At 36.2% G+C, this 25,130-nt stretch overlaps 1 protein-coding gene across 2 annotated transcripts; it reads left to right on the top strand.

Annotated features, from left to right (window-relative positions):
• The first annotated feature begins 3,759 nt into the window (after window positions 1–3,759).
• LOC107739556 (myelin basic protein-like) lies at window positions 3,760–11,671 on the top strand. Of its 2 annotated transcripts, none has more exons than XM_016551709.1 (6): window positions 3,760–4,035; window positions 5,085–5,153; window positions 6,253–6,279; window positions 6,656–6,676; window positions 8,067–8,156; window positions 10,259–11,671. In XM_016551709.1, exons 1-6 carry the CDS (start codon window positions 3,916–3,918, stop codon window positions 10,307–10,309), a joined length of 378 nt encoding a protein of 125 aa, XP_016407195.1. In that variant the 5' UTR covers window positions 3,760–3,915; the 3' UTR covers window positions 10,310–11,671. The 2 variants fall into 2 exon arrangements, with proteins under 2 accessions (XP_016407195.1, XP_016407194.1); XM_016551708.1 differs by having other exon boundaries at window positions 3,768–4,035; window positions 5,049–5,153.
• Window positions 11,672–25,130: the final 13,459 nt, after the last annotated feature.

The following is a 25,130-nucleotide window of genomic DNA, read 5'->3' on the forward strand; positions in this document are numbered from 1 at the left end:
GGTAATGACACATTGGAAGGATAACGTTGAAATCGCATTCAGAACTATTTTTTTGCTAGCCAATGACAACCAAATCCTGTAGCCTATTTAAAGCGGCAGACAACAGAACTGCAGTGCTCACTTTTAATTAACAAAGTTGTTGTGCATTTGGTGTGGAGGCTAATATAGTTCTCTTTATAGTTATCGTCCTTGGTGTGAACGGGCCTTTAATTGTTCAGTTTGGTTTTACGTGGTTATATCTTTTTCTGTCAACTGCAACTTTATATTCATAACAATTTCTTAAACCTTATTTTGCAATTCACTTTTTATTTTTTATGCTTAATAAGAAACATGCATCCATAGGTTTTGTACACATTCAGTTTAGAACCAACCCTTTTTGTGTACAGAATGAGATTATGCACTGTAAAAGTGTGATGACTGCTTTTAGTGGCAGTGGATATGTGTTTGGCCAATGTGTATGTATCTTCTGCCATGTCTAACCAAAAACAGTTAAAGGGACAATAAAGAGTGCTGTGCATACAGATGAACTAAAAATCAAGGGTTTCTGAGCCAAAGAATAACAACTGTGAAAAACAAATCAGCTTGAATTACGCTACAAAGACTCCATTGTGCATTCGGTCTGTGGCAGCACTCAGGAACAGTGCTCCACCAGTAAAGTTGTGATTCTGTAACACAACCCTCTATGTTCTGTACACATCTCATAGACAAACACTTATGTTTAGCCATATGTCGCACTGCCTGCCAGTCATGTGTCCTTGATTTATACCAAGGGATCCAAGATCCTTCATCAATGTGGCCACCGGAAGGTGTTGATGTCACACATGTCCGCTGGTAACCGCAGCTGCCTCCCTCCTGCATCTCTGTGCTCGGGTCATTGGAGCCGTGAAGAATAGTTATTGTGATTGCTTACCGGCTTTAATGAGAGATTGCAGGGTTTTCTTGGAAATATATTTGATTAATCACTCAAACAAGTTCCCCTAAAAGATTCATTTTTAATTAAACAAACAATTTTCTTAAATGTAAATTCTTTGGTGGTGTTGTGTGCTAATGTGCAAAGTTTCAATAAACATTTTTCGATAAGATTTAATAATATGCATTAAGCACTGCTCTATGCACTTTGTCCTTGGTATATCTGATCTCAGTGTCCCGGAGGCCTGTCCTAATTGTTCCTTCTGGCGGGTAAACACGGCGATGCTAATGCCTTAGTGATGGGCTGCCAATGATTCCATCAACTCTTGGCATCCTCTCTCAATGCTGGACATAAGCATAATGCTGCCATTTGTTTTATGTCACAACAATATCATGCCCTCACACTTGGCACTGCTATGCAAGGGCAGAAGCTCACAGAATTTTTCACTTTACAACAGAGTACAGAGAGGTTTAAAATTTAATGGAGTCCCATTTTTCTTCATGAACTATGTATGGTTAATAGGATGTTGATGCACATTATCCGGTGGGGTATGGGATCCTTATGGGATTTAAATATTACAACATTAAATGAATAATTTACGATTTATTTTATTTAAATTTTCATTAGTGACATTCATTAGACCAAATGAGCCTCTTTGTACAAAAGGTCTTCCACCAAAGCACAAGCTGTTTAAAAATTGTTATGCTAAAAATATAGTTTGTATGGGGGGGACTAATTATACTTTTCAATTTCACTATATTTCATTCAATATATCATGTTAGATACACATAATGAAAGTGTGTAATAAAAAATAAAAATCTGTATAGCCTAAAATGATTTACACATGTACTAAACATGCTGTCCAGGCAGCCAATATGTCCTGCTCTGTCATCCGGAGGTCTCTTGTTTGAAATTTAGATCTCATGGATTTGTGACATTGGTTACCATCTGTGATTATCAATCTTGTCTTCTTGTATTTCCAATCGGAGATAATTTAATGACTTTTTCAGGGGAAAATAGCTATTTAAGATACACACAGAGTTATTTTACAGACATTTTCACTGTGATTTCTCCATAGCAAATGGAAATGGTGGTCGGGCCATAGCTGGTCTGTGGGCGTCTTGGTCACAATCCGCATACTTCTCGTTGAGCCCTTCAGCCAACAGATGAGCTTCTGTGAACTGGTCAGAGTGAAGAAACACAAGCTTCTAGCTCCATTTATAGAGACTCAGGATTTGCTATAAATTGGGACTGAGAGGCCAGGCTTACCTAGTTGAATATGCGCATAGGCAAACACTTGTGAAGAACGTGTGTTGTTGTAATGCTCTGCAATGACTATGCTATGGAAGATGTGCATTATTGGACATTGGTAGTGCATTTATATAGATTAATTATTACTCAAAATATACTAGTAATATAATAGGAAAATATTTGGGAAATCATTCATTGTCTATTTCTTAGATTTTAAAATATATTTTAGCATTGAGGAAGAAATGTGCAATTAAACCATCTTTAAGCTGCATTTTAGAAATAAAAGTCATAAAGAGTAAAGTGTTTTAACGTTTTATTTCAAATACATGTGATTCGTTCAAAACCTCTATAGTTTCAGATTTCCATTTGGAATCATATAACATATTTTTAAAATTGCTGCAGGTCTAGATTTGATTGTATATTCAATCGACTGGATGTGTTTACGGACTCATTTCTGCTACACCGTTTTTTGCTTTTTTTCTCCCCTGAGCTATTTGTTATATGCCTCATTATTTTAGCTTATGCCTAGTTGCTCAGTAGTATTGCTGTATCTCTAGTACAGGAATGAATTTCCTCTACTAATGACCTTGTGGAAAACATCTTGAGGACAAATGAAATTGCAGCCTCACATCTGGGTGATCATAGTGAAGGAAAAGCCTTCATTCATATGATCAGAAATTTTGATGTTTTTGGGAACAGATAGTACAACAAAAACAAAAAGAGAATACATTTCAAAAAATGAATGAATACATAATAAAAGCAACATGTTTTACAACAAAACACTGTAGCCTTTGTTCTTTGGCCAAACCACACAAACAACTGTCAATTGTTTGAAAAAAGCAGAAAAAACAGCATTTTTAGCAGCACTTTACCCTCAACAGAGATAGATTTGTCCATGTGTTCATAATGTTTCTCTGAAAAGCACAGTGGGCACCATGCTGAGTATCACAAACAGTGGTTGGTTAATGAATTGCAGAGTCATTGAAAATGAATTCATTTGTGGATATTTCAAGATGGGAAGGGAACAGAGCAAGAGGGCAAGTGCAGATTGCACCATTTATCCAGGACACAAATTGCAACACTTACTTCAAGAAATCAGTCCAAGAACTAGTTCACAGCATTTTGAAATAAATATTCATGAAATAATAGAAGGCATGTTTCAACCGTAGCATGACATCATCAGGGTGTGTCTGTGTTGTTTAAACTTCTGGAGACATTTCATTGATACAGTATGATAAACCACATGGCAACATTTGTCTGAAGCTAACCATTCCAAATCCTATACAGTGCAATATACCATATGTAATTTCTCAATGTAAAGTATTTATATAATGAACATGAGTCACCACACAATGGTTTGATTGTGCTGAAGCTGTTCTTCACTGCGCTCTAGTTCTTTCTGATAGACAGGCCTTGTTGTGCTCGGCCCAAGTTGAGGCAGATGTGGACTAGAACAATAGCAGCTCCTTTTATCAGAGAGCAGGGTAGTGACACCCTACGCAGGCACACAAGGGCTCGAAAGAATGCCTGGCACCGGCCCAGAATCACTGACGCTATTAGAGACGCACCTCATCTCCCGTAATGCCATGCAACGGAGGGGACGACACCTTCAAAGGCCAGCCCTTCTTCCTTAGAAGCGCCGAAGACTATCGAGAAGGTTTGCAGAGTGTCCCCAGAGCGGACTTTGGATTGAGTGGAGAAGGACATTCGTGGGCCGTCCAGACTGTAGACCACCAAACAGATCAACACCTAGAATGGCCACTGCAAGCACCTCTGGACAAAGTCCCTTTGGGCTGGGCAGGAAGAAGAGGGCCCCTGGTCTCCTGGATCAGATTGGCAGGTTCTTTGGAGGAGACAAAAAGAGAAAGGGAAAGGTGAGTCAGTTTTTTTTTTGTTTTTTTTTACTTGTTTTCCAAACATTGTCGTGGTCAACGACAACTTCTCAATTACATATATTTGAATATACACAATTTGAATATAGTTTAGGTGATTGCATTTGTGTCACATTGGATTGGATGTGGTTTACAGATAAACAAGTACTTAGGAGAAATACTCAAATTCAAATAACTCTGCACTGCAAATAGTTTGACTATATTCTGATTATAGAGTCTCATTTAACATCTGCAAAAAACAATGTTATGCTCTGTTTTGCATATTGGTTGATATGCATGATGGTATTCTGCTATGTGAATGCAGTTTGCCATAGTGTACGTGAGTATCGCTCATAATTGAAGTCCTAGTATTTGAGGTTCTGTTTATTTAAACCAAATACAATCTATATTTATGAATAATGTACTATTTTTAAGCTAAATTTAAAGTCAATGTGCATATCAGTGAAATATATTGAGTATTGATTTTTATATGATTTTTTTTTTTGTACAACCTTTCCAGTCATTTTACCAGATAAGAGGTTGATTCCCCAAGTTTAATTTCATGAAGCAATTGAAGAACTGGGTCTTAAATCCTGCTGATGTTGAACAAATAGCTGAATCTGGTTCAAAACAATGTTTCTTCCAAGATGAATGTTCAAACACTGTTCAGTCTGCTTTAGCAACTGATTACATTTATGGGTGTTTATTTCTTTATTTATTTATTTGGCTTCAGCAGCAATCAGTGATGGCAAAATGGCTCAGATGTAAAAACAACTGAATTTTCACAGCATTAAGAAGCTTTGGGCACAGCTGTTTGCAGTGCAAGTGATATCATTATAGCGGTTTGCTGTTCTGCTGGTAAAGTGCGATTCAATTACTGCCTCTAGGTAGAGCTTTATACTATTGACACTCATACCTCTTTGTTGCATTCTCATTTTAATGTTCAGAGCATGTCAATTTGAGTGCAAATGTAAATTTAGATTACATTTAGACATTTCTCTTTCATTTATTTGAAGGGCTCATTTCGTGGTCATCTATCCTCCTCTCCACAGAGACCCCAGCACTCTTCCACCCGTCGTCGTGGAGATGTCAACCCTGTGGTGCATTTCTTCAGGAGCTTTGTAAGTATCCACATGTGCTGACATGGATGTTTAAGTGCCAAACTTCAAAGAGTGATGTGAAACCAACAATTGCAGCCCTAGAAAAGAAATCAGTTCCTCACAAGACATGAGAATGAAAGTTTCACACCTCCCTTGCTCTCATCTTTAGCTCCCTCTGATCCAAAGAGTTTCCTACCACTCTCAAAGCACTGAGCAGCAGGAAAACATTACCTCAACTGGCGCAAATATATTAGAAGAGCATATATATTTGATGAAGACTATTGAAAAGCATGCTTTTTTAACCAAAATTCAATATGCCAAAGACAAGCTTCCGTACTAGACCTGCCACATTGTGTCTGGCCATTTGCTGTCTAAGTTCGCACGCCAAGTTTGTCGTCATGTTCAACATGCAGCCTGTGTTTTCTTTGCTACAATATCCAGACTTGTTTTTGTGTGAGACAGAAAACATTACACACACTTACATCACTAGTGTTAGTTTCTCTTGTTTGAGTCACTCGTCGAAAGTCACTGTTTCAGATGAAAAGATGAGAATATAATCTTGTATGTGTGGAAATTTACCGGACAGAGCATGTTTAGCATTTTATTTGAAATTATCATTCTGCTTTAACATCACCTTTTTTTTTTTCGTGATGTAAGATGTGATATGTAAATATTAAATTCCACTTTCAGATGACATGATTTGACTTCAAACCAGCATATCTCATTACTCATTTTCTTGAATATTCCCCTGAAAACACAAAATCAGTTCTTTGGAAACTAGATATGAGTGTTAACGTTTTCCCATTATTCAAGTCCTAAATTAAAAATGCTATTCTGGCCAGCACTAATTGCACAGTTGTTCCTCAGGTCCGTGGGCTTGTTCATTAAAAAGATACAGTCTCTGCCGTCATTAATCATCTGAACTGCAAGGAAGCCTAATGATCGACCCCATCTTTAAAATGAAAAGTCTTTGTTCAAGGATTACTTATCTTGTATGCATCACACTGGATAACGCAACGTCTCTTTATAACAGTCAGGCCTCTAAATTAAAAGCTGTGCCTGTGCCTTTTGAATGCTTAAAATGTTCCTTGACTAAAAGTTTCTATTTGTTTCCTTGAAGGTGTCTTCTCCTCGTCCCAAGTCGAGGGTAAGTCTTACATCCCATTTTTCTACTGGCATGTATCTAATCCCATTGTTTAAAATGGTCTTTGTATATGCATTTTTAGTTATTTCAAGAAAATTTGCAGTGAAAATCTGCAGTAAAAAGTGCTTTGCCTAGGGTATAAATAGTGACAGAGCAAGAATGTGATATTCGTAACACTCTATTAGTCAACAATTACCTCTAACCATAAGGTTACCACCACCCTCTTAAATTAATAATAGAGCTTGTTCCTAGCAGATAGAATAGATTTGACCCATAATCATTTTCTATGCCCTCTCATATCCAGCAATGAAATTAGAAATTCATCTAAGAAGAAAATTAACGAGTCTACGTTTTTTTTTCATTTTTTTTTCATGTGCAGTGGAGAGAACTGTTGGGTCTGGTATGTCACTTATCCTTGACATGATTCACGATTGCATTCACAGACACCCTCATGAACAGATCTGACTGGCTGATTGCAGGAAGTCTTCTTGTCCTGTCTCACTTCTAATAGATCTGTCGCGTTACTTAATCATTTGTTCTCTTCTTTGTGAATTAACCAATGCATCGCTCTAATTACAGCTGCTGAACTTTTTACTGTGCTTCATGCGATCTTCTCGTTAACCTATGAGATTGGATGATTTACAGGTTGAATGGGTTCATTTTCCACAAATCTCCAGATTAATCAAAATTTTGTTTTGTGGAGGGCCATGACGTTTAGGCCCATGCCATTTTTAGTGGAGTTTATTAAGCATTATTGAATTGTGCTTTCAATTTAGCCACATTTAATGCTTTCAATACAATTATTGTACTTATTAAGGCACACTCTCATAAGATTACATATGCATAATTTCAATGTAGAACACATTCTGTGATGCCAAAATGCATTAAAATAGGCATTATTTAAGAAATCTGTTCTTAATCTTTCATGTGATTATGAATTTCCACAGCTTTTAGCTGTGATATAGTACATAAAAGAGTGATCTCAGGCACTGAAATGATTAGAACATTATTAGTGTTTTCATGTTTTTGCTTGTTTTTCAGTTCCTTTCTTTCTTTCTTTCTTTTTCTACCTACTGTATATTTTTTTGCCTTGATTGTTGCGTCTTTCTTTTCTGATGGAATTTCTCCTGAACCAGAGCGACTCTCTGCTTCTTGATGACTTTGAAACAGCAAGGCTTTTTCTGAGTCGCAGCCGGTAAAGCAGCTTTCTCTCTAGGGGTCTTCAAACTGTTCACTCCCCCCATAAACTCACTCTCCAACCCATCTACTCCTTTACCAGGTCTTGATTCACTGACTCACCAGTGCCCCCTGTGTTTTTTTTTTCCACGTGATGTTTAACTCCACAGGCTCAAATACATACAGGCATGCATCATTGAATGTATTTGGACATTAATAACTGACACAAAAAGCGTTTTTCTTTGGCTGGCAAAACTGTTTTGTGCAGAACAATTCCTATTGTAGATCAAAATATGTAAATAACCTGTGTTATGATTATCCTCCTATGCTGCACTCTTGCCATCTCTAAATCACCCCCTCCTATAATACTTGATGTGTAGCAAACATGTAACATTCTCTATGCTGCAGCCTCCTATTGCACTCTTCATTTGTAGACATTGGAGCAGAAATGCACTGATGCATTTAGCACAGAATGTATACTGCACATTAGAAACACTAGAACTTTTTTTGATTCACAGTTTGAAATAACATCACAAAGAAAAACATATTTATAGTATGTCAGTAAACAGCAGTGGGCTGGTATCCTCTTTGTGTTCATAAGCTATGTGTTTTAGGCTTCCCCGTCAACGCGTGGCTCGGAGAGCATTAGATCGCCTCACAGACGCAGAAGGGAACAGAACACACTCTCCAGAATCTTCAACCTGGTGAGCCTAAAACAGCAGAAAACGACTCTCTGAGAAGACTATCATACATATTTAAGTTGTAAAGTTAGCTATTTAAAAAAGGTTATTCTCATTTAAGCGCAATTACAGTTGATTGATGCTTCTTTATGCAAATGCCTACAAAGAAAGCAATTTCAAAAATGTTTGATAATGAGATGTTGCATAGATTATTGCTTTGAAACCATCTAGAACTATCTTTCTGTGCTTGAAGAGGCATGTGAAAAAGTGAATGAGAATGTCCTTGATAAGTCTATCGACTGCTTCTGTTTCTGACCCAGAGTCACCTTCAGTATGCAAGTCCAATAATATTCATCCCTCACTAAAGTAATGACACCTATCCTGTCAGTGAGGGCTGTGCAATCTTTCAGCAGTCATTGAAGGTCTTGAATTCACTTAAGCTTTTCAAAAATCAATATTTATTTAGGTTATAAAGAAAGCCCGTCTCATCTGTTTCAATTTTACAGTCAAAGTTGAGTCTTTCTGTGTGCCTCAATCTTGCTTATGTTCAGTCAGTCATTGAGCAGTCATAAGCATTTTGAACTTTTGCCAGGTGCAGGGCAAATATTCACATCTCTTCATGCTTATTCTCATTGATTGCCAGTAACATTTGTTCCCTTTCAGTCGGTCACTACGAGTCACGTCGTGACCGACGAATTGGGATATCGCTTCGATAGACCAATCTTGGATTAAGGAATATCACCTGCTCCTAAAAAGAATCGTTCACATTAAAGTGAAAATTCTGCCATCATTCACTTATCTTTATGTCTTTCCAAACCTTCTGACTTTCTTTCATCCATGGAAAGTAAAGATGTTAATCATCACGTCTGAGGTGCTTTTTTCCATACAACGAAAGCGGATGGGGACCAAGACAAATAAATATAAGGACCAAAAAAAAAATATATATATTATTTGCTTGACAGCCATGGTCACCATTCATTTTCATTATATGGAAACAATGAAAATAGGAAAATAGGTCACTGATAAAAACAGTTCACAATGAGTATATATGTATATGTATACATGTATGTATGTATGTATGTATTATATGTGTATATATAAACTACCATTCAAAAGTTGTTCAAATGTTTTTGAAAAATATCTTTTATGCTCACAAAGCATTATTTGATATAAAAAAATACAGTAAAAAACAGTAATACTGTGGAATATTATTACAATTTAAAATAACTGTTTTCTATTTTAATATTTTAAAAATGTATTTTTTGGCTGTGATGACAAAGCTGAATTTTTCAGCAGCCATTACTCCAGTCTTCAGTGTCACATGATCCTTCAGAAATCATTTTAATATGCTGTTTTGGTGCTCAAGAAACATTTTTTATTATTAATGTTGAAATCATGATGAATATAAGTCAAAAGAACAGCATGTATTTGAAATAGTAATCTTTTGTAGCATTATAAATGTCACTTTTAATCAATTTAAGGCATCCTTGCTAAATGCAAATATAAATAAATAAACATATGTATAAATAAATCAACAAACAAACAAGCTTACTGACCCCAAGCATTTGAATGGTAGTATATTTATACATGTATATATTTGCAAGTATCTGTTCCATATTATTTTTAAACAAGTACTTTTTTAACGTTTTAAGTGTGACATTCAAGCAGTATGACACTGATGTTCGCGTTTAGCTCAAATCATCTACCTCATCTGCTCTTTTGCCTAATTTCCTTTTCTCCCTTTTGCATTTTTCACATGACAATCTCTTCTGAACAGAGGACACAATCAAATCAGAATGGCTTTCCACATCCATTGTGCTGTAGAACTAAAACGCTGAGTGCTCAGATCACTCTTTTAGAAATACTTCTTCAATATGGATTACTCAACATTGTCATTTTTGTCATTAAATTCACTAGTTTTGACATTGAACATATGGTCCTTCACCCATTCTGCTGATGCTCTGTGCTATTTCTGTGCAAGCTTCAGCATTTATTCTTTTGTAATATGTTTCAGAACTAACATTGATTTTGACCTTGCTTAATCCAACACCAGTGTTGAGAAGGTTTCGTGTTACGCAATTGACATGACAATGACCATACAATGATCATTTTCTCTCCAATCTCAGGGAGAAAGCCGATCTCGCTCTCCACCCAAACGCTGGAGCACCATCTTCTGAGCCCTTGTCCGACCAGAAAAACACCAAGATGGAAGAGAGTGAAACGGATGAAAAGCAAAAACTTGAGAGGGAGGATCTCTGCCCTTTAGATTCACAAGTCGCAGCAAGTTTAACAGACTAACATTGGCCATCTTCGCTTCCAAGATAGAGATACAATCCAAGTATCTGTTGTTACATGCCTGCAGGGTTTTATAAGCATGTGTGAACTGTATGTGTGCAAAACTGCTGCAATAATTGTCAATGGTCAGGAGATGTGATAGTTAAACGTCTAGTTGCTATATTGGAAGTCTCCCTCCAAAATTTAGTTAGAAAATGTCCAAGAGGATCACCATCCCTCAGAAATGCAGATTAACCAAGAGGTTTGATTATGAGTCTTAATTGACCGAACTAGACAGACTATTTCTCTGTTTGAACCATTAAACATTAAAGTAAGATATAATGGCCATCAAGACCCCATTATTTTATAATTCTGAATTCACCTCAGATGCATCTTACACAGTGGGCTGCTTGTGTGCTATCGAGCATTTGATGTGTGACATTAGTCCTTGTTCTACAGTGAAGAAGACTCCATGGTTGAGATCAATGTTCAGCCTCAGTGATGTGCAGTGTATTTGTGGATATTTGCGTTAATTGTGGTCCTTGTGTTGTGTTATATATTGGTTATTTCCTTTGTACCAAGAACAACATGAAAAAATGATGACCAATTAACATTTCCCTAATATAAAATGTGATTTATTTCAGTAATTTTTTAGCTCTTTTATTAGAAACATGCCTTAAAATTATTAATCAAAGACTAAAAACATGATTTTGTGGAATAAGGTATAGATTCTAAGCATATCTGATGCTTGAATTGTATGCCCTCAGATGTTCCACTGCACTATGTGTGTTAAAACAGCCTGTACATGTTGTCTGCGTCATTACGTCTGCAATTTTGATGTTATTTTAGAAAGGTCTCATGTAATTACCAGGCGAAGGATTAATATTTAAATAACAGATGTGCAGAAATCTAGGACAGTCACTGGGAGCATAAAGGGTATGAAACCGGTGGAAGGAAACCTGAAAGTGTATGAGGGATTATGTGAGAAATGATAAGGAATTCTGAAAGAGTGAGGAGGAGTTTATTCAGCTGATTTTTATTTCTGTGATGTTTCTCACATGTCTTAATAATGTTCATTGTTTCGTGTCTCATAGACTCTTCCTGTATGTACTGTTTCTGAAATACTGCTGAATAAACATTAGGTCAAATATTCTCCCTGTCAGCGCTGGATTTGTCTCCAAAATGGTGCTACAAGTGTTCATGATGTAATATCTTTAACCCTCCCTTTATTTATATAGTAACTTAAATAAAGATTCAGAAATGTATGTAGTCTGTTTGATTGTGTGTCTGTTCATCCTTTGAGGTTCTCAAAAATCTATTTCTCTGTCTTTCTCTTATTAAGTGTTTGTATGTTTCTTTCTTTCTTTCTTTGTTAAAACACTGAACTGAAAGAATAAGAAAAGGGAAATAAAATCATTGATTTAGAAGATTTTCAGGATTCTCTTTGAAGTAAATGACCTTTGCTTGGTGTGCTTGATCTATTCAATTGTGAATGAGATAGACGGACACTTGGTGCTTTCACTTTAAGTGCCCTTAAAATAAGTCTCTTGAAAGGTCACTGAAATGCCTTTAAACCGTTTCAAGATACCACATTTATGTCAAAACAGAGTGCACATATTAGCCTGAAGATTTAACCTGGATTTGCCATGAACGCTCTCTATTTTATTTGCTACAATGCTAATGATAGTATTTGTAATAATAAGCCGTTATAGCTGCTGAAAGGAACGCATTAAAAGAGCATTTCAGGAACATTATGCTAACGTTAAAATAATGTTCTATTAAAATTATTAAACCAGACATTTTTATGTTCTTAGAATGTTCCAAATATTTCTATAATGTTGTGTTGTTTGAAATTACGTTGAAAGAATGTTACAGAAACATTATACTACCCTTAAAATAATGTTCCACTAACATTAGGCAAACTGGACATTTTCACAGTTTTAGAATTACCAAAATAGAACGTTTGGATAATGTTCACAGAAGCTGAGAATATCCATACTGCACTGAAAAATAACAATGTTTCCAGAAATATAATATATCCAGCCCGGGACACCAGTTCCTGTCAGAAAATATCCATTTTGTCCCATATCCAAACATCTATAGTCAGCAAAGTTGTCTAATACTCAAAACCCGTCTTGTCTGGTACCCCAAACCAGTCGTTTGTCTGGTACCCAAAACTGTATTAACAGTGTTCTATCAGCCAAGAAGTTGACCAAGCCAGTGAAGAGCAGAAGCAGGAGATGAAGTGATGATGATAATAAAAAAGTTTTAGAGTTTATTGAATAATCATAGTCACAATCATAGTTGCTCAATCTTCATCAGACCAGCACAAATCCAACAACAGTTATTATACCACAATCAAAGGAAAATTACAGCTTCACAGCATCGTCCTGTGATGTTAAAAACTTTGAAATGGAGACACAAATATTGAAACCACACAATCATAAGATTAAACAACAATGGAAAAATAACATAAAATATAATAATATAAATTACTAATCAATGAATGAGTCAATGAAATGAGTATGGTTAAAACGATTATTATAAATAATTAAATGATTAAATGAAATAATAATCTTATGGTTGCTCTCTTGAACCACCACACACAGGTTGACAATCCTTATTTAAAACTATATTGACAATCCTTCGATCCTTCATTAATGAATCAAGGTGGGAATTCACACCTCACCAAAGACTTTCCTTTCTCTCCTTTCTCTTTATGCTGTCTCAGTGGACTCTGTTTGATCTGGACATACAAGCAGAGCTCAAATTGAATCAAGTCTTATTGGAACTCATATATTTTGTTAATAAAGTTTCATATATTTATTTGATCATAATATATATAGGCTACAGGCTTACATAAAAGAACACACAAAGGAACACATATAAAATATATATTTTCAGTCCAGGCAATGTGAGCTTCTATTTTAAATGGCTTACTCCAAGCAATACTGAATTTAGAGGGTGAAAAGGGCGGACAAAGAAAAGCATGTGACTACTTATAAAGCACTTGAAGACCTTCAAAAAGCATGTGACTTCAAAATTAATTGAAATGTCTCACAAAATAAAGAAATAATAAAAAATAAATAAATAAATAAAAACAACTGTAGAAAATAATCAGCTTCCTACTTTTCATGCCGTCATGTTGTACAACATCTGCATTGCAAATTGTATTGCCATTGTTTTTGGCCAAGGCTTCATCTCAATGCTAGTTTTACTTGATCTTAGTGCTGCGTTCGACACTATAGATCATGACATACTCATTGATTGTTTACAAAACTATACAGGTATTCAAGGGCAGGCTACACATTATTATTCCTTAGCTTGGGTTGAACACATAATTTTTGCTTGGTTGGGACAGTAGCTACGCTAATTATGTCTCTATTTGTTTCTCGGTTTCTGCCACGGGATTGACATCCCATGGTAATTAGGAATTACACAAGCTTCAGTCTGGATCCAGCCCTTACAAAGACCTGAGATGACCGAACACCTGAGAAGAGATGAAGCAAACCTCTCAGAGGACCTCAGATGATGCCAACCCTGAAACAACATAAACTACCAAATTTTGCTACAAGTTTGATTGCAACATATAATCATTGCTGAAATAGTGTTCATCGTCGTTTGATTACGTCAGTAACTGAATTTTACCATAGATTTCTGCCATATGTACATCAGTTTGACATAGTCACCACTGACAAGCTACTACATATATATTGTAGAAATGTAATTTTCTGTAAAGCTGCTTTGCAACGATTTGTATCGTGAAAAGCGCTATACAAATAAACTTGAATTGAATTGAATTTTTAGCACAGGCATGCATGCTAACTCAACGTCATTGCCATAGAAACCAATGCAGAAATTCAGTAAAATGAAAGAGCCCCACGGGACACACAAATCGGATCTGAACAGTTGCGATATACAGTGCAGACAGTCAATCATTTAAATCAGATTCCAGTCGGATCCACAAATAATTGGATTTGGACTGACTGTCTAAACAAGGCTGTAGACTGCTGAAGCAGTCCAGCCTAAAAAAATTACTTAATATAGCCTACTTTTTTGTCATTCCATACAGGACGATGCAGTGCAGAAGAGAAGCATCAAGAATAACATATCCCAGATAGCATGTAGCTAGTAATCGGCCCGAGCTCAGCTGCCCCACGGCGCCTGCAGCTCAGACTCGGCATCGGCATACATTATCCAGGCCGAGTGTGGCCTGCAGCTTGCTCTGACACTTTTTGTTATGGCTGTAAAGCACTGGGCCGATTCCTGTTCAGCGTAACTCTCTAGGTGTTACGAGATTTTCAGTTTCTGTGATTTTGACAAGTAAGACATGATCCTGGATCAACATTACTGTGCAAAAATATACCTAACCCAATCCCTACCCCTAAACCAAACCCTACCCATAATTTATTCCTAAAATGTACAGTCAAACCAAAATTTATTCAGACACCTTCAACATTTCACACATTATCACAGTTTATTTGCTATAGTTTAGAAAATGATAATAAAATATGACAAGAACTCAGAGTTAAACTGTGTCAGAACAAATTCATCTTGATAATGTCAGATAACACTTAAGCAAAACATGGTGAGGTCAAAGTAATTTTTGGTCCCAAATTTTTATCAATTTTATTGGTAGTCCACTAGATGAAGAATTTTGGGGTATAATATGTCACAGTTTACTTTATTTTGCTATCCTAACTTCGGTTCGGTTTCTGGCACAAACAGATCATTTCGTGTCTTAGGACATCAATGTGTCGTCACGAGCCGCAGGGTTTAATTTGGATTTGTCTGTGCATGTTTTTTTTACCTCTCATAGACTTTGTTACCATTGCCATGCATTATACGACTGATAGACTGCAACGGTTGGAGTTAAAAATCATCAAATGTGTTCTACTGAAGAAACAAAGTCACATACATCTTGGATGCCCTGGGGGTAAGCAGATAAACATCAAATGTTCATTTTTGGGTGAACTATCCCTTTAAGGGTGAACTATCCTTTTAAGGTTCCATTTGCACAGTGAAACCAAAAATCCCAGAACACCTGGAAGATTAAATCTACACTGATTTCCAACAGTAGCACAGAATTATTAATTATTTCTTGCTATGCTCTTTTGTTATCTTTTAAGTTTTAAAACAGTCTTCTTCTGGCAATAGATGTTGGTATAACGTTGTTGTGGATGTTTGATATTATGTGAGACAGTGACATTTTGTTTAAAAAAATGAATTCAGTAGTGATTCACACTCAAAATCCAGGAAAATGTTAGGCATGGAAGATGATATTAATAAAGTTTTCCTGAATTCTGAGTATGAACCACTATTGAATTCTTGTTACAAACTACAAAGATTCTGTAATGAATCATCCACTGAAGGCGAGCGTAGTTAAGAACCCAAGTGCAGTTTATTTACAGTGTGATCAAACATCCAAACAATAATCCGAGACTTGACTTGACATGAACAGACTTGACGTGGCATGAACAGACTAGACTCACCAACAGCGGGATAAATACATTCAATACACGACGACAGACAATGGCAACATGATGGCTACTTATAGGAAACAAGAGGGTCACATGACAAGAACAAAATGGAAACATGAACAAGACAAAACCCAAACACCACATTACAGATTTATGCACCAAAACAAGACAACATGGAGACAAGAGAGTGTGATGTAAAGTCCTTGTTGAATTTGCTGTATAAAAATATGACACACAATAAAGATATTCTTCTAAGATCATATGTAAGATATTAAGCCTAAAAATTGACATTTCTAAACTTGATTCTGGCATTTGATTAATGACATTATTATTATTATTATTATTATGAAATGTACACTTGAAATGTATACTATTTCAAATAAATGCTGTTTGTGATGAGTGGGGCAGGGCCGAGTGCAGTGGGAATGGCGCCGACTCCTCCGCTCCCTCTTGGACGGCAGCCACCCCTTCTCGGCCTAGGAGTGCGGCAGCGAGCCCTCCGTCCAACCTCGTCTTCCATCGTTCCAGCACCACCGCCTAGGGCAGCCACTGGCGGTCTCCGCTCCTTCCTGCTGCCCGATCTCCTCAGCACCGCGATCCCCCTCAGCAGCGAGGGCTCTCTGACAGCGTGTCCCTCTTTCCTCCCGGGTTTCGGCACCAATGTAACAAAGTCAGAGATCAGGAAGAAGGAGGCGGGAACCGACGACAATTTAAACATAACTTTAATAACAAAATAAACAAACACAAAAGTAAAGCGACAGCCCCTCACGGACGACTGCCGCACACAAAACACAAAATAAAATCCAGGCCTGGTTCTCTCTCATCCTTCACTCCCGCCCCACTCGTCACACTGTTCTTCTGAACTTTCTATTCATCAAGGAATACTGTCGCTGTAAAAATGGTTTCCACACTTCATTTAGCAGTACAACCTTTTTCAACTGTGATAATAATCAGAAATGTTTCTTGAGCAGCAAATCAGCATATTAGAATGATCTCTGAAGGATCTTGTGACACTGAAGACTGGAGAATTTGAGATCTGACATCACAGGGGGAAAAAATAGAAAACAGTTATTTTAAATTGTACAAATATTTCACAATATTACTGTTTTTGACTAGCCTATATTTTTAATCAGATAAATGCAGTTGGTGAACATGAACAAAGAACCTTACTAATATAAAACTTTTAAACAGTAATATTATTATCAAAACAAGCAAGCACACTTATGAACATTTGTAAATAAAATTAGGAGCGTTGTTAACATCAAATTAGTTGCTTATTGTATTCCATAAAATGCTGTGAAATATTTTATTTCTCATTGACATTGCACCAAAATGTAGGCTATTTTTACACTTTTGTCCATACAATTTTGCTTAATCCAAAATTTTAATCATCTATTAAAGGAACACTGTCATGCATGTGTGTGGTCTTAGATTCCTGTTCATTTTGTAAATATAAGCCAAATTCAAGAACAATCCCACCAGGATAGATAAAATGAAATTAGAAAAATGATTAGTCCACAGATATGTTTATAATAAGTTTATTTCAGCTGTGCACTCAAATGATAACAACTAATTAAGCTACAGTACAACGAACTGAAATCAATGTATACAGCTAGCTGAAGTTTGCTGTGCTTTATTCTAACATTACACAAAGAATGTATTCTCCGGGAAACTCATGAATATTCATGTGTGCTCCGCCCACTGAAATCTCAGAAACTGAAAATCTTGTAACACCGGATCTTGTTACAATCTTGTAATATTGTACATCTGGCTGTAGAGTCCAGGTGACTTCTGGCAATGATCATAGATGGTTACATTAATGTAGCAATAATTAACAAAAAAATGTCTTAAAAATCTTATAATGCTAACTACACATTTAATGTCGTAAATTTGTCAAAAACAAAATGCGGTAATAAATAAAAAATATTAGAAGTGCTATATAGGACAGAACATTCTCTAATATTTATAACAATAGTAAATCTATTTAAATGTAACACAGCAGGTCATTCTTGTATAGGGAGGAGACCGGGGATGGTAAACTCGGGTCAGATGTAACACTTTCAATTTCTCAAATAAGGAACTAGTTTCAAATCAGCTAATAAACTTCTTACACATTCTCAATTTAGTCCTTATTCCACATGTGAGGAAGTACAGCCCTGTGACAGACACCGCAGATTTTAGAGAAGAAAAACTAATTAAGAAAGTTTTCTTTTAAAGAAAAAGTTAAGAAAGTAACTTTTTCATTTATTTTTGTGATGGCAGTCCCTGCTTTGTAGTTAAACTCATCAAAGTTAAATTATGTTTATTGTGTGTCTGTGTAGATATTTTTCATGTAAGTTGTTAGTGCTAATGTTTTGGCTGTTAGCTGTAAGGTGAGCTAGTTCATGGCTACAAGACTCTGGGTTAGTTGTAACAGCAATGAAACATGTTATAACCTGCCCCAAGCAATTTTTTTTATTTTATTTATGTGTTTTCTTTGAATTTCAGTATGCCTATGTCTTGGAAGAGAAAGACAAACCGAGGGGCATCTCTAAATGTTTAAGTGTTCAAGTGTTGAAGTTCAATTTTATTATGGCCAGTTACTATGACTGATATTAACAAACGTGATTAAACACACACATAGTGTTGAATTGTTGAAGCTGGTGCACACAGGGCCGTTTCTAGCCAATTTGACGCCCTAGGCGAAATCCCTATTTCCCCCAAATATATATATATATATAATTATTTTCAGACACCAGTTGCTTGTCACATTCAAATTGGTGGTCATAGTAACGACACTAATTTGTGGAGATTCAGTGCATTGAGTTCCACAAATCTGAATGCATTATTTGTAAATTGACTGTTAGTTAAAACATTTTGCACAATTTAGTATCTGTAATATCATTGTGTTGCCACTAGATGCCTGTATAGCCCTATGTAACAATCCCTAGTGGCTAAGACATTGCACATAACTTACACATAAATCACACATAAATTAATTTTATTACATTCTGATTTGGATACTATATACTATACTACTACATATTGTTTAGATATTATCAATGGCTACTTTTTTGTCATTATCTAAAACGCACCCCTTTTGGACAAATCTGCCACAAATATTTGGACATGTGCCACAAAAGTGCCACAAATACTGCCTAAGCAAAATACTGATTTTGTGCACTTTATTTACTGTACCAATATTTTAAATTGGCCTTTGAACTTAGCTTTATTGCATGGCAAAAAAAAGTGTTACCTTGCCAAAGCACTGACAGAGCCCACTGATCTAATGGCGTTGTTGAGCGCTCCAAATGCAAACTTTGCATGCAACAATCAGGCAGCAATTGACAGCACTCTGATCTAGTGGCATACAGGCATCGTCAGATTGACAGTACTCTAGCCCAATAATGTTGGGGGATCCAGTGGGGGCGGCAGTCATATTTCAGGGTGACCGTGCCACTCTTTATCACAACCCTGCTAAAAGTGCCAGTACGTGCGCTCATTGGCGCCCCTTCAGCTGGTGGCGCCTTAGGCGACCGCCTAGCTCGCCTATGCCTAGAAACGGCCCTGGGTGCACATTTGGTCATTTTATTCAGTTGTGTCACACACACACACACACAAATTATGTTGGAAAGTCAGTGTTGAATTTAAAAGCTTTCAAAATCCTTTTTTTGTTGTTGTCATAATCCTTATTGCATAATGTTACATCTCACCCCGGTGGATATCATAATGTTAATCTTAGCCCAGGGTATGTTACAACTAACTGAGTGTAACATTTGACTCCTCCTGTTTGAAACTACCATGCATTTGAAACTAAACCAGTTTGTGCTGCAAAGATAACAGCTATGCCATTTAATAGCAGACACTTGTATAGTTTGCAGTGTTGGGGAGTTGCTAGCTACAAGTAGCTAGTTTCCAGTAGCTAGCTACTTTTTTCAGCAAATAGCGATGTAGCGCGGCAATAGCTACATTCTATTTTGTGAACCCGCAATAGAATGAACAGCGCAGCGTCTTCTTACAAGACCACATACTAAAACAGTGCATTACCGCCATCTGTTGGTGCTGTATATCACGCAGCGTCAGTAGTAAATGCTGCTCATCTCTGCAAGCTCTGTGAGTCTGGAGCTTATAAAGCAACACGCACCAAATGTCTTCCCAAACTTAATGAGAAACATTTATAAACCTGATGTCCAACAAAAGAAAACAAAGAGAGCGCGACTGGCTTTTAAAGGGATAGGAGATGAGACTCTGATTGGTTTATGGCACGTTATGCCCAAAACACACCAATTTCTCATTAAGAGAATAGGGACAACAATTTTAGACCATGCGCCGGGCGCGCCGACCATTTTTCCCCTCCTTAAACTAGCAAAAGTGGATTCGGACACGCCCTAAGTGCAATTGCGCCATGCACTTTAGACCATGTGCTTAGATCGTTAAATAGGGCCCTACATGTGTTTAGGGCTTAATGCCCACTCTGTCCTATTTTGGGCATAAACAATACTTCTCTCTAATGAAATTTAAAGTAAACATGATAATCCATGTTTTTCTCCAGTGTATTGGAGTTGTTTTAACCAGTTTGTTTTACCCAAATTGTGAAGCCCTAAACCAAACCTGTTAGTGCTTTCCCTGTCAGAGCCTCATGTAAGCGGCTGTTCAGAATTCAATATAATTTCTTGCTATAATGCAGCCATCTGTGACACAGTATTTTTGAGAAAATGTTTCTGTGTGCTTAATTTAAGTTACTTAAATAAAAATAACATTTTGTTATTGCAATGCTAAATTTGTTGCTATTTTGCACTTTGACTTTTGACAGTCTGAATATTGTGTGTAATAAAAAATAAGTCTTTGACATCATAATTGTATTGCATTGTTGTTTTAAATACCAAATATTTTACTTTAAAACATTCCTCATGAATACTTATTCAGTTATTTTAATATACTGTATGTCGTTGTGAAAAAAAAGTAGTTTCAGTGTAGCTAGCTACTTTTTGGTAGTAACTTGTAGTGTATCTAGCTACTTTTGCAGAAGGATAGCTTGACTGTAGCTTAACTACTTTAACTTATGAGTAGCTAGCTTATTAAGTTGCATTACAGTTTCAGAGTAGCTTCCCCAACACTGCTAGTTTGAATCACATTTTGAACGCACCGACTTACAAGAACTCCAAGATACAGACAGAAATGTCAAAAACATTACTACCATCCCCGGTCTCCCCCTACGCTTGTAACACAATTCATTGCACTCTTAGGTGATTCATTCAATAGTAGCCTATCGTATGGGAGGAGTCTTGTACCTGTGCTAGTGGTTGGTGATATCCGCCATGATTGCGGATTATTTACCAAGAGAAAACAATTCTGGTTAGCGTCGATGTGCATTTGCTTTTTTAATATTTTACTTAGCAGCGCTCAAGGAGCTTGCAAAAAAGTTAACCTCACGTGCCAGACTGAATCGAACGCAGCTTTCTTGCTTTGCCTAAATATTTCGTATGCGTATATACCACCTAAAGCTAATAAGCATGAACGAGATCTTTTTCATCTTTGATCTAAGTCAGGGCTATTCAATTGGCGGCCCGCGGGCCCAATCTGCCCCGCCAATCATCTTCATCCGGCCCGAGGGAAGAGTACACGCAGGTCGCACATACGCCTTGAATTGTTTTTGTACTAATTAGTTTGTCCACAAGGTGGCATCACTGGCCGGGCCATTGTTTCACAGCCAAAAAAGAAAAGAAAGAGACGCAACAACAACAACCTGCCGGAGACTGCAATATCAATAGACGGCAGCATTGACAAGCGCTTGTGTGAGGGGGTTATGAGATAGGCCTATACACAACCATAGTTTAAACGTGTATAAAGACAGTGTTATTGGTCATAACTTCTGGCGAGAAATAGCGCAGACACTGGACGAAGGTAATTATCACATGGAGTATAGTTTGAAAGACTGTGCGTTCTGCTGTACACATGTGCTGAGCCGCTTCTGACAGCGCGCTAGTAGCACTTAAACCGACAAAAACACACAATTATGCCAAAACTATAAAATACAATTTATAATTTATGTGAAGATTGTTTTAAGTTCACTTAAATTAAAAGTTATATTTTTCAGTGCCTACTAAATATTAATACATCATATTAATGGCTAAAATTGAGATGAAAATGCAATTAATCGAGACATCAGTAGCAGTATTGTTATCAAAAATACTGGCCTTTGTTAATAATAGGCTACTTAGTAAAGAGATGCCATTAAACATATTTAAAATTTGGGTTGATTCTACATTAATTTGGAGGTTCAGTGTGAAATATTGGCAATATATCATGATTAATTACAGAAAAATGTGATTAATTAGTAAAAAAAATTTTATCGACTGACAGACAGCTGTAATGTTTTTTATAGATGTTAGTGTTGGTAATATTAGTTGATGTTACTGCTAAATATGCATTCAAATTTAATTTCTAATTTTATAGGCCCCCCAGAAAGAGATCGGGACGGCCCCCCTCCCCCTTGGCCCCCTTCAAATTTTCAATTCAATAATCCGGCCCTCAAATGAAACTAATTGAAATAGCCTTGATCTAAGTATTGTTATTATGATGTGGGTCTTCGCTGCACTTTGACGATCAACACTCCGATCCGCAAGATGAGGAAGAGGAGGATGATGACGGTCTGGCTTAGCCTATACAAGGAAAAAGTTTGTTTGTATTTTCAGTTTCCAGTCTTATTTTAATGAATGCAGTTGCAATACGAAAATGTTGTTTTTATTTAATATTTCTAAAAGGACGCGAGAGTGAAGATGATTTGTTGTAACCTACTATGTAGCCTATTAGAAGATAGCTCTTTTCAAATATTATAGTGGTGCCGTGGCCACTTATAGATAGGCCTACAGATATAATGCAGACAGCATAGCGTCACACAACGATGTCATTCATTCTCTTTTATTTACGAGTAACATCTACCTCCATTACAAAAAAATCATAGGTTATTTCATAACAATTGTCCTTATTTTATTTTATTTTTTAAATATAGGCTACATTCCAGAAATCACTAAAATAAGCTAAAGAAATATCAAGCATAGCCTATCAACGCGACTGAACATCGCAACATGACTAAACACACAATTGGAATAATTTATCAAAAAGAGCTGCACATTTAACCAATGATTCTTATAGGCCTATACACTATCTAGACAAACCTCATTCTTTACATGGCTGGCATGACTTTCCTTTAGTAGGCCTATAGCCATCTTTTCTTGCCTCGGAATCTATTCTTTTTATTCTGATTATGAAATAGTCAATTTGTAAGGCAATTTTTCGTACTTTCCACGTCTTCTCTACTTTTTTATGTCTTTGTTTTGGGGCACCAGACAAGTGCCTCTTTCCATAGGCTACATCATGTTCTTCTTTGCATTGTTAACGTCATGCGTGTAGTATTTTGAAGTGACGGGACAACGAGTTTCTAGGCCTATAATTTCCAGATTTTAATTTTATTTCACTACACTAATAATATATATAATACAGTATATATATTGTTGTGTAATATGCATAAGAATACAATTACCCTGCCTCATTTTTTTATGTATTTAGTTAATACTTTTAGTCTAAGGGTGTATTATTTTGTTTATTTCCTGGGAAGGCTTATACAGGCAAATATGTAACTGCTGCATGTTGTAGAGGAAATTAAGCAATTGTCCTATTGTAAGTATGTCTTTACTTTTTATGTAATACCTTTGTATTGTAAACAAATACAATTGTTATTGGTATTGTTTTACTGAGAAAGTGGTTTATTAAGAAAGACACCACACATGATATTGTATTTTATTTATTAAGAAAGTGTTTTATTAAGAAAGACACCACACATATGATATTGTATTTGATTTATTAAGAAAGTGGTTTATTAAGAAAGACAACGCACATGTTATTGTTATTTGTTTTATATTTGTTTTATTGAGAAAATGGTTTATTAAGTAAAACACCACACTTGTTGTTTTAAGCATTTATTAAGAAAATGTTTATAAGGTGTATAAGCAAGCAACTTCCTGGGGGATTTCCAGTATGATGTCACAAGACATTGGGATCCACCTGCTGTCTATAAAAGACTGAAGTGCAATGATGAAATCAGATGCTGCTTCAAGACTACCTGAAGAGCTCTCCGGCACCAGAACCATCACTGATATTGCCTTGAGCAAAGAACTTTTTCATATTTATACTTTATTTAATACTTATATACAGTAGTTGTAGAATATTTGTACTGCTTACTTACTAATTGTAATAATAAACTGACTTGTATTTATATAACACAAGTCTGCCTCCCCTGGCATTGATTTATCTAAGCCAGAACAGACCATGGAGAAGTCTTCAGTGACCTGTTTTGTAAGTATGAATTAGGACAGATTCGACTTACTTTACCTAATATATATATATATATATATATATATATATATATATATTACCTTGTATGCCCCCCAACCCAACCCAACAGCGCCCTTCACAATCACATAATATTTCATGACTTCAAACACGCTCTTGAGAACTGGAGGGTTCACATATGGACTTTTCGTTATACACCTGAGGACCTGTCACGTAGAATACTTTGAACATGATCCCATCACATTTTTTCCTCAAAGTACAAATAAACAACAAAAACACTCGCGTGATATACACAGTAAAAGAGGATGTTTTATCTGAACATGTTTGATCTGTTTTTGGAATATCTATGTCCTTGTACACGTGAATGCTCACGGAAATCCATTATTCCTTGTGCTCTGTAGCTCATGGCAACAGGTGTTTGATATTACTAAATGTGAAACACTGCCCTCCTTTGGTGTAATAGTGAAGTGCACGTTTAAAAGGAGAGTTTGCATGGGTTCTCTTTAGTTATATTTATAATACAGTACATTCGCTTGATATTAGGCTTGGGCTTTTTTTTTCTTCTCTCTCTGTCTACAAACTTCAAGTTACAAATATCCAATATTCATCCATTACTAAATTGTGTTTTTGTTTGTTTGTTTGTTTGTTTTTACAATCCATCCGTTTTTTTCTGAAATATTATTTATGCCTGCAGCTTTTGTGCGAATTAAAAAAAAAACTACGGGGATGGGACCCACTAGTATATATATATATATGATTTAATATAAGGTAAAGCAGCTTAAACTCAAGACATGGGCACATAACCAGTCTGTGGGAGCCAGAATTCTTGCTGGTTGGTAGGGCATCAAATACTTATTTCATTCACTGAAATGCAAATCAATCTCTATCTATTATATAATGTGTTTTTTTTTTT

This window comes from Sinocyclocheilus rhinocerous, unplaced genomic scaffold, assembly GCF_001515625.1.
Source record: "Sinocyclocheilus rhinocerous isolate Xijiao unplaced genomic scaffold, SAMN03320098_v1.1 scaffold314, whole genome shotgun sequence".
NCBI lineage: Eukaryota > Metazoa > Chordata > Actinopteri > Cypriniformes > Cyprinidae > Sinocyclocheilus > Sinocyclocheilus rhinocerous.

Bases quoted from the DNA above. Each gene is read 5' to 3' on its own strand.
- LOC107739556 (XM_016551708.1), top strand. From the start codon at position 3,916: ATGGCCACTGCAAGCACCTCTGGACAAAGTCCCTTTGGGCTGGGCAGG. The intron at 6,677-8,066 runs GTATGTCACTTA...TATGTGTTTTAG, and splicing joins GGAGAGAACTGTTGGGTCTG to GCTTCCCCGTCAACGCGTGG. The intron at 8,157-10,258 runs GTGAGCCTAAAA...CTCCAATCTCAG, and splicing joins TCTCCAGAATCTTCAACCTG to GGAGAAAGCCGATCTCGCTC.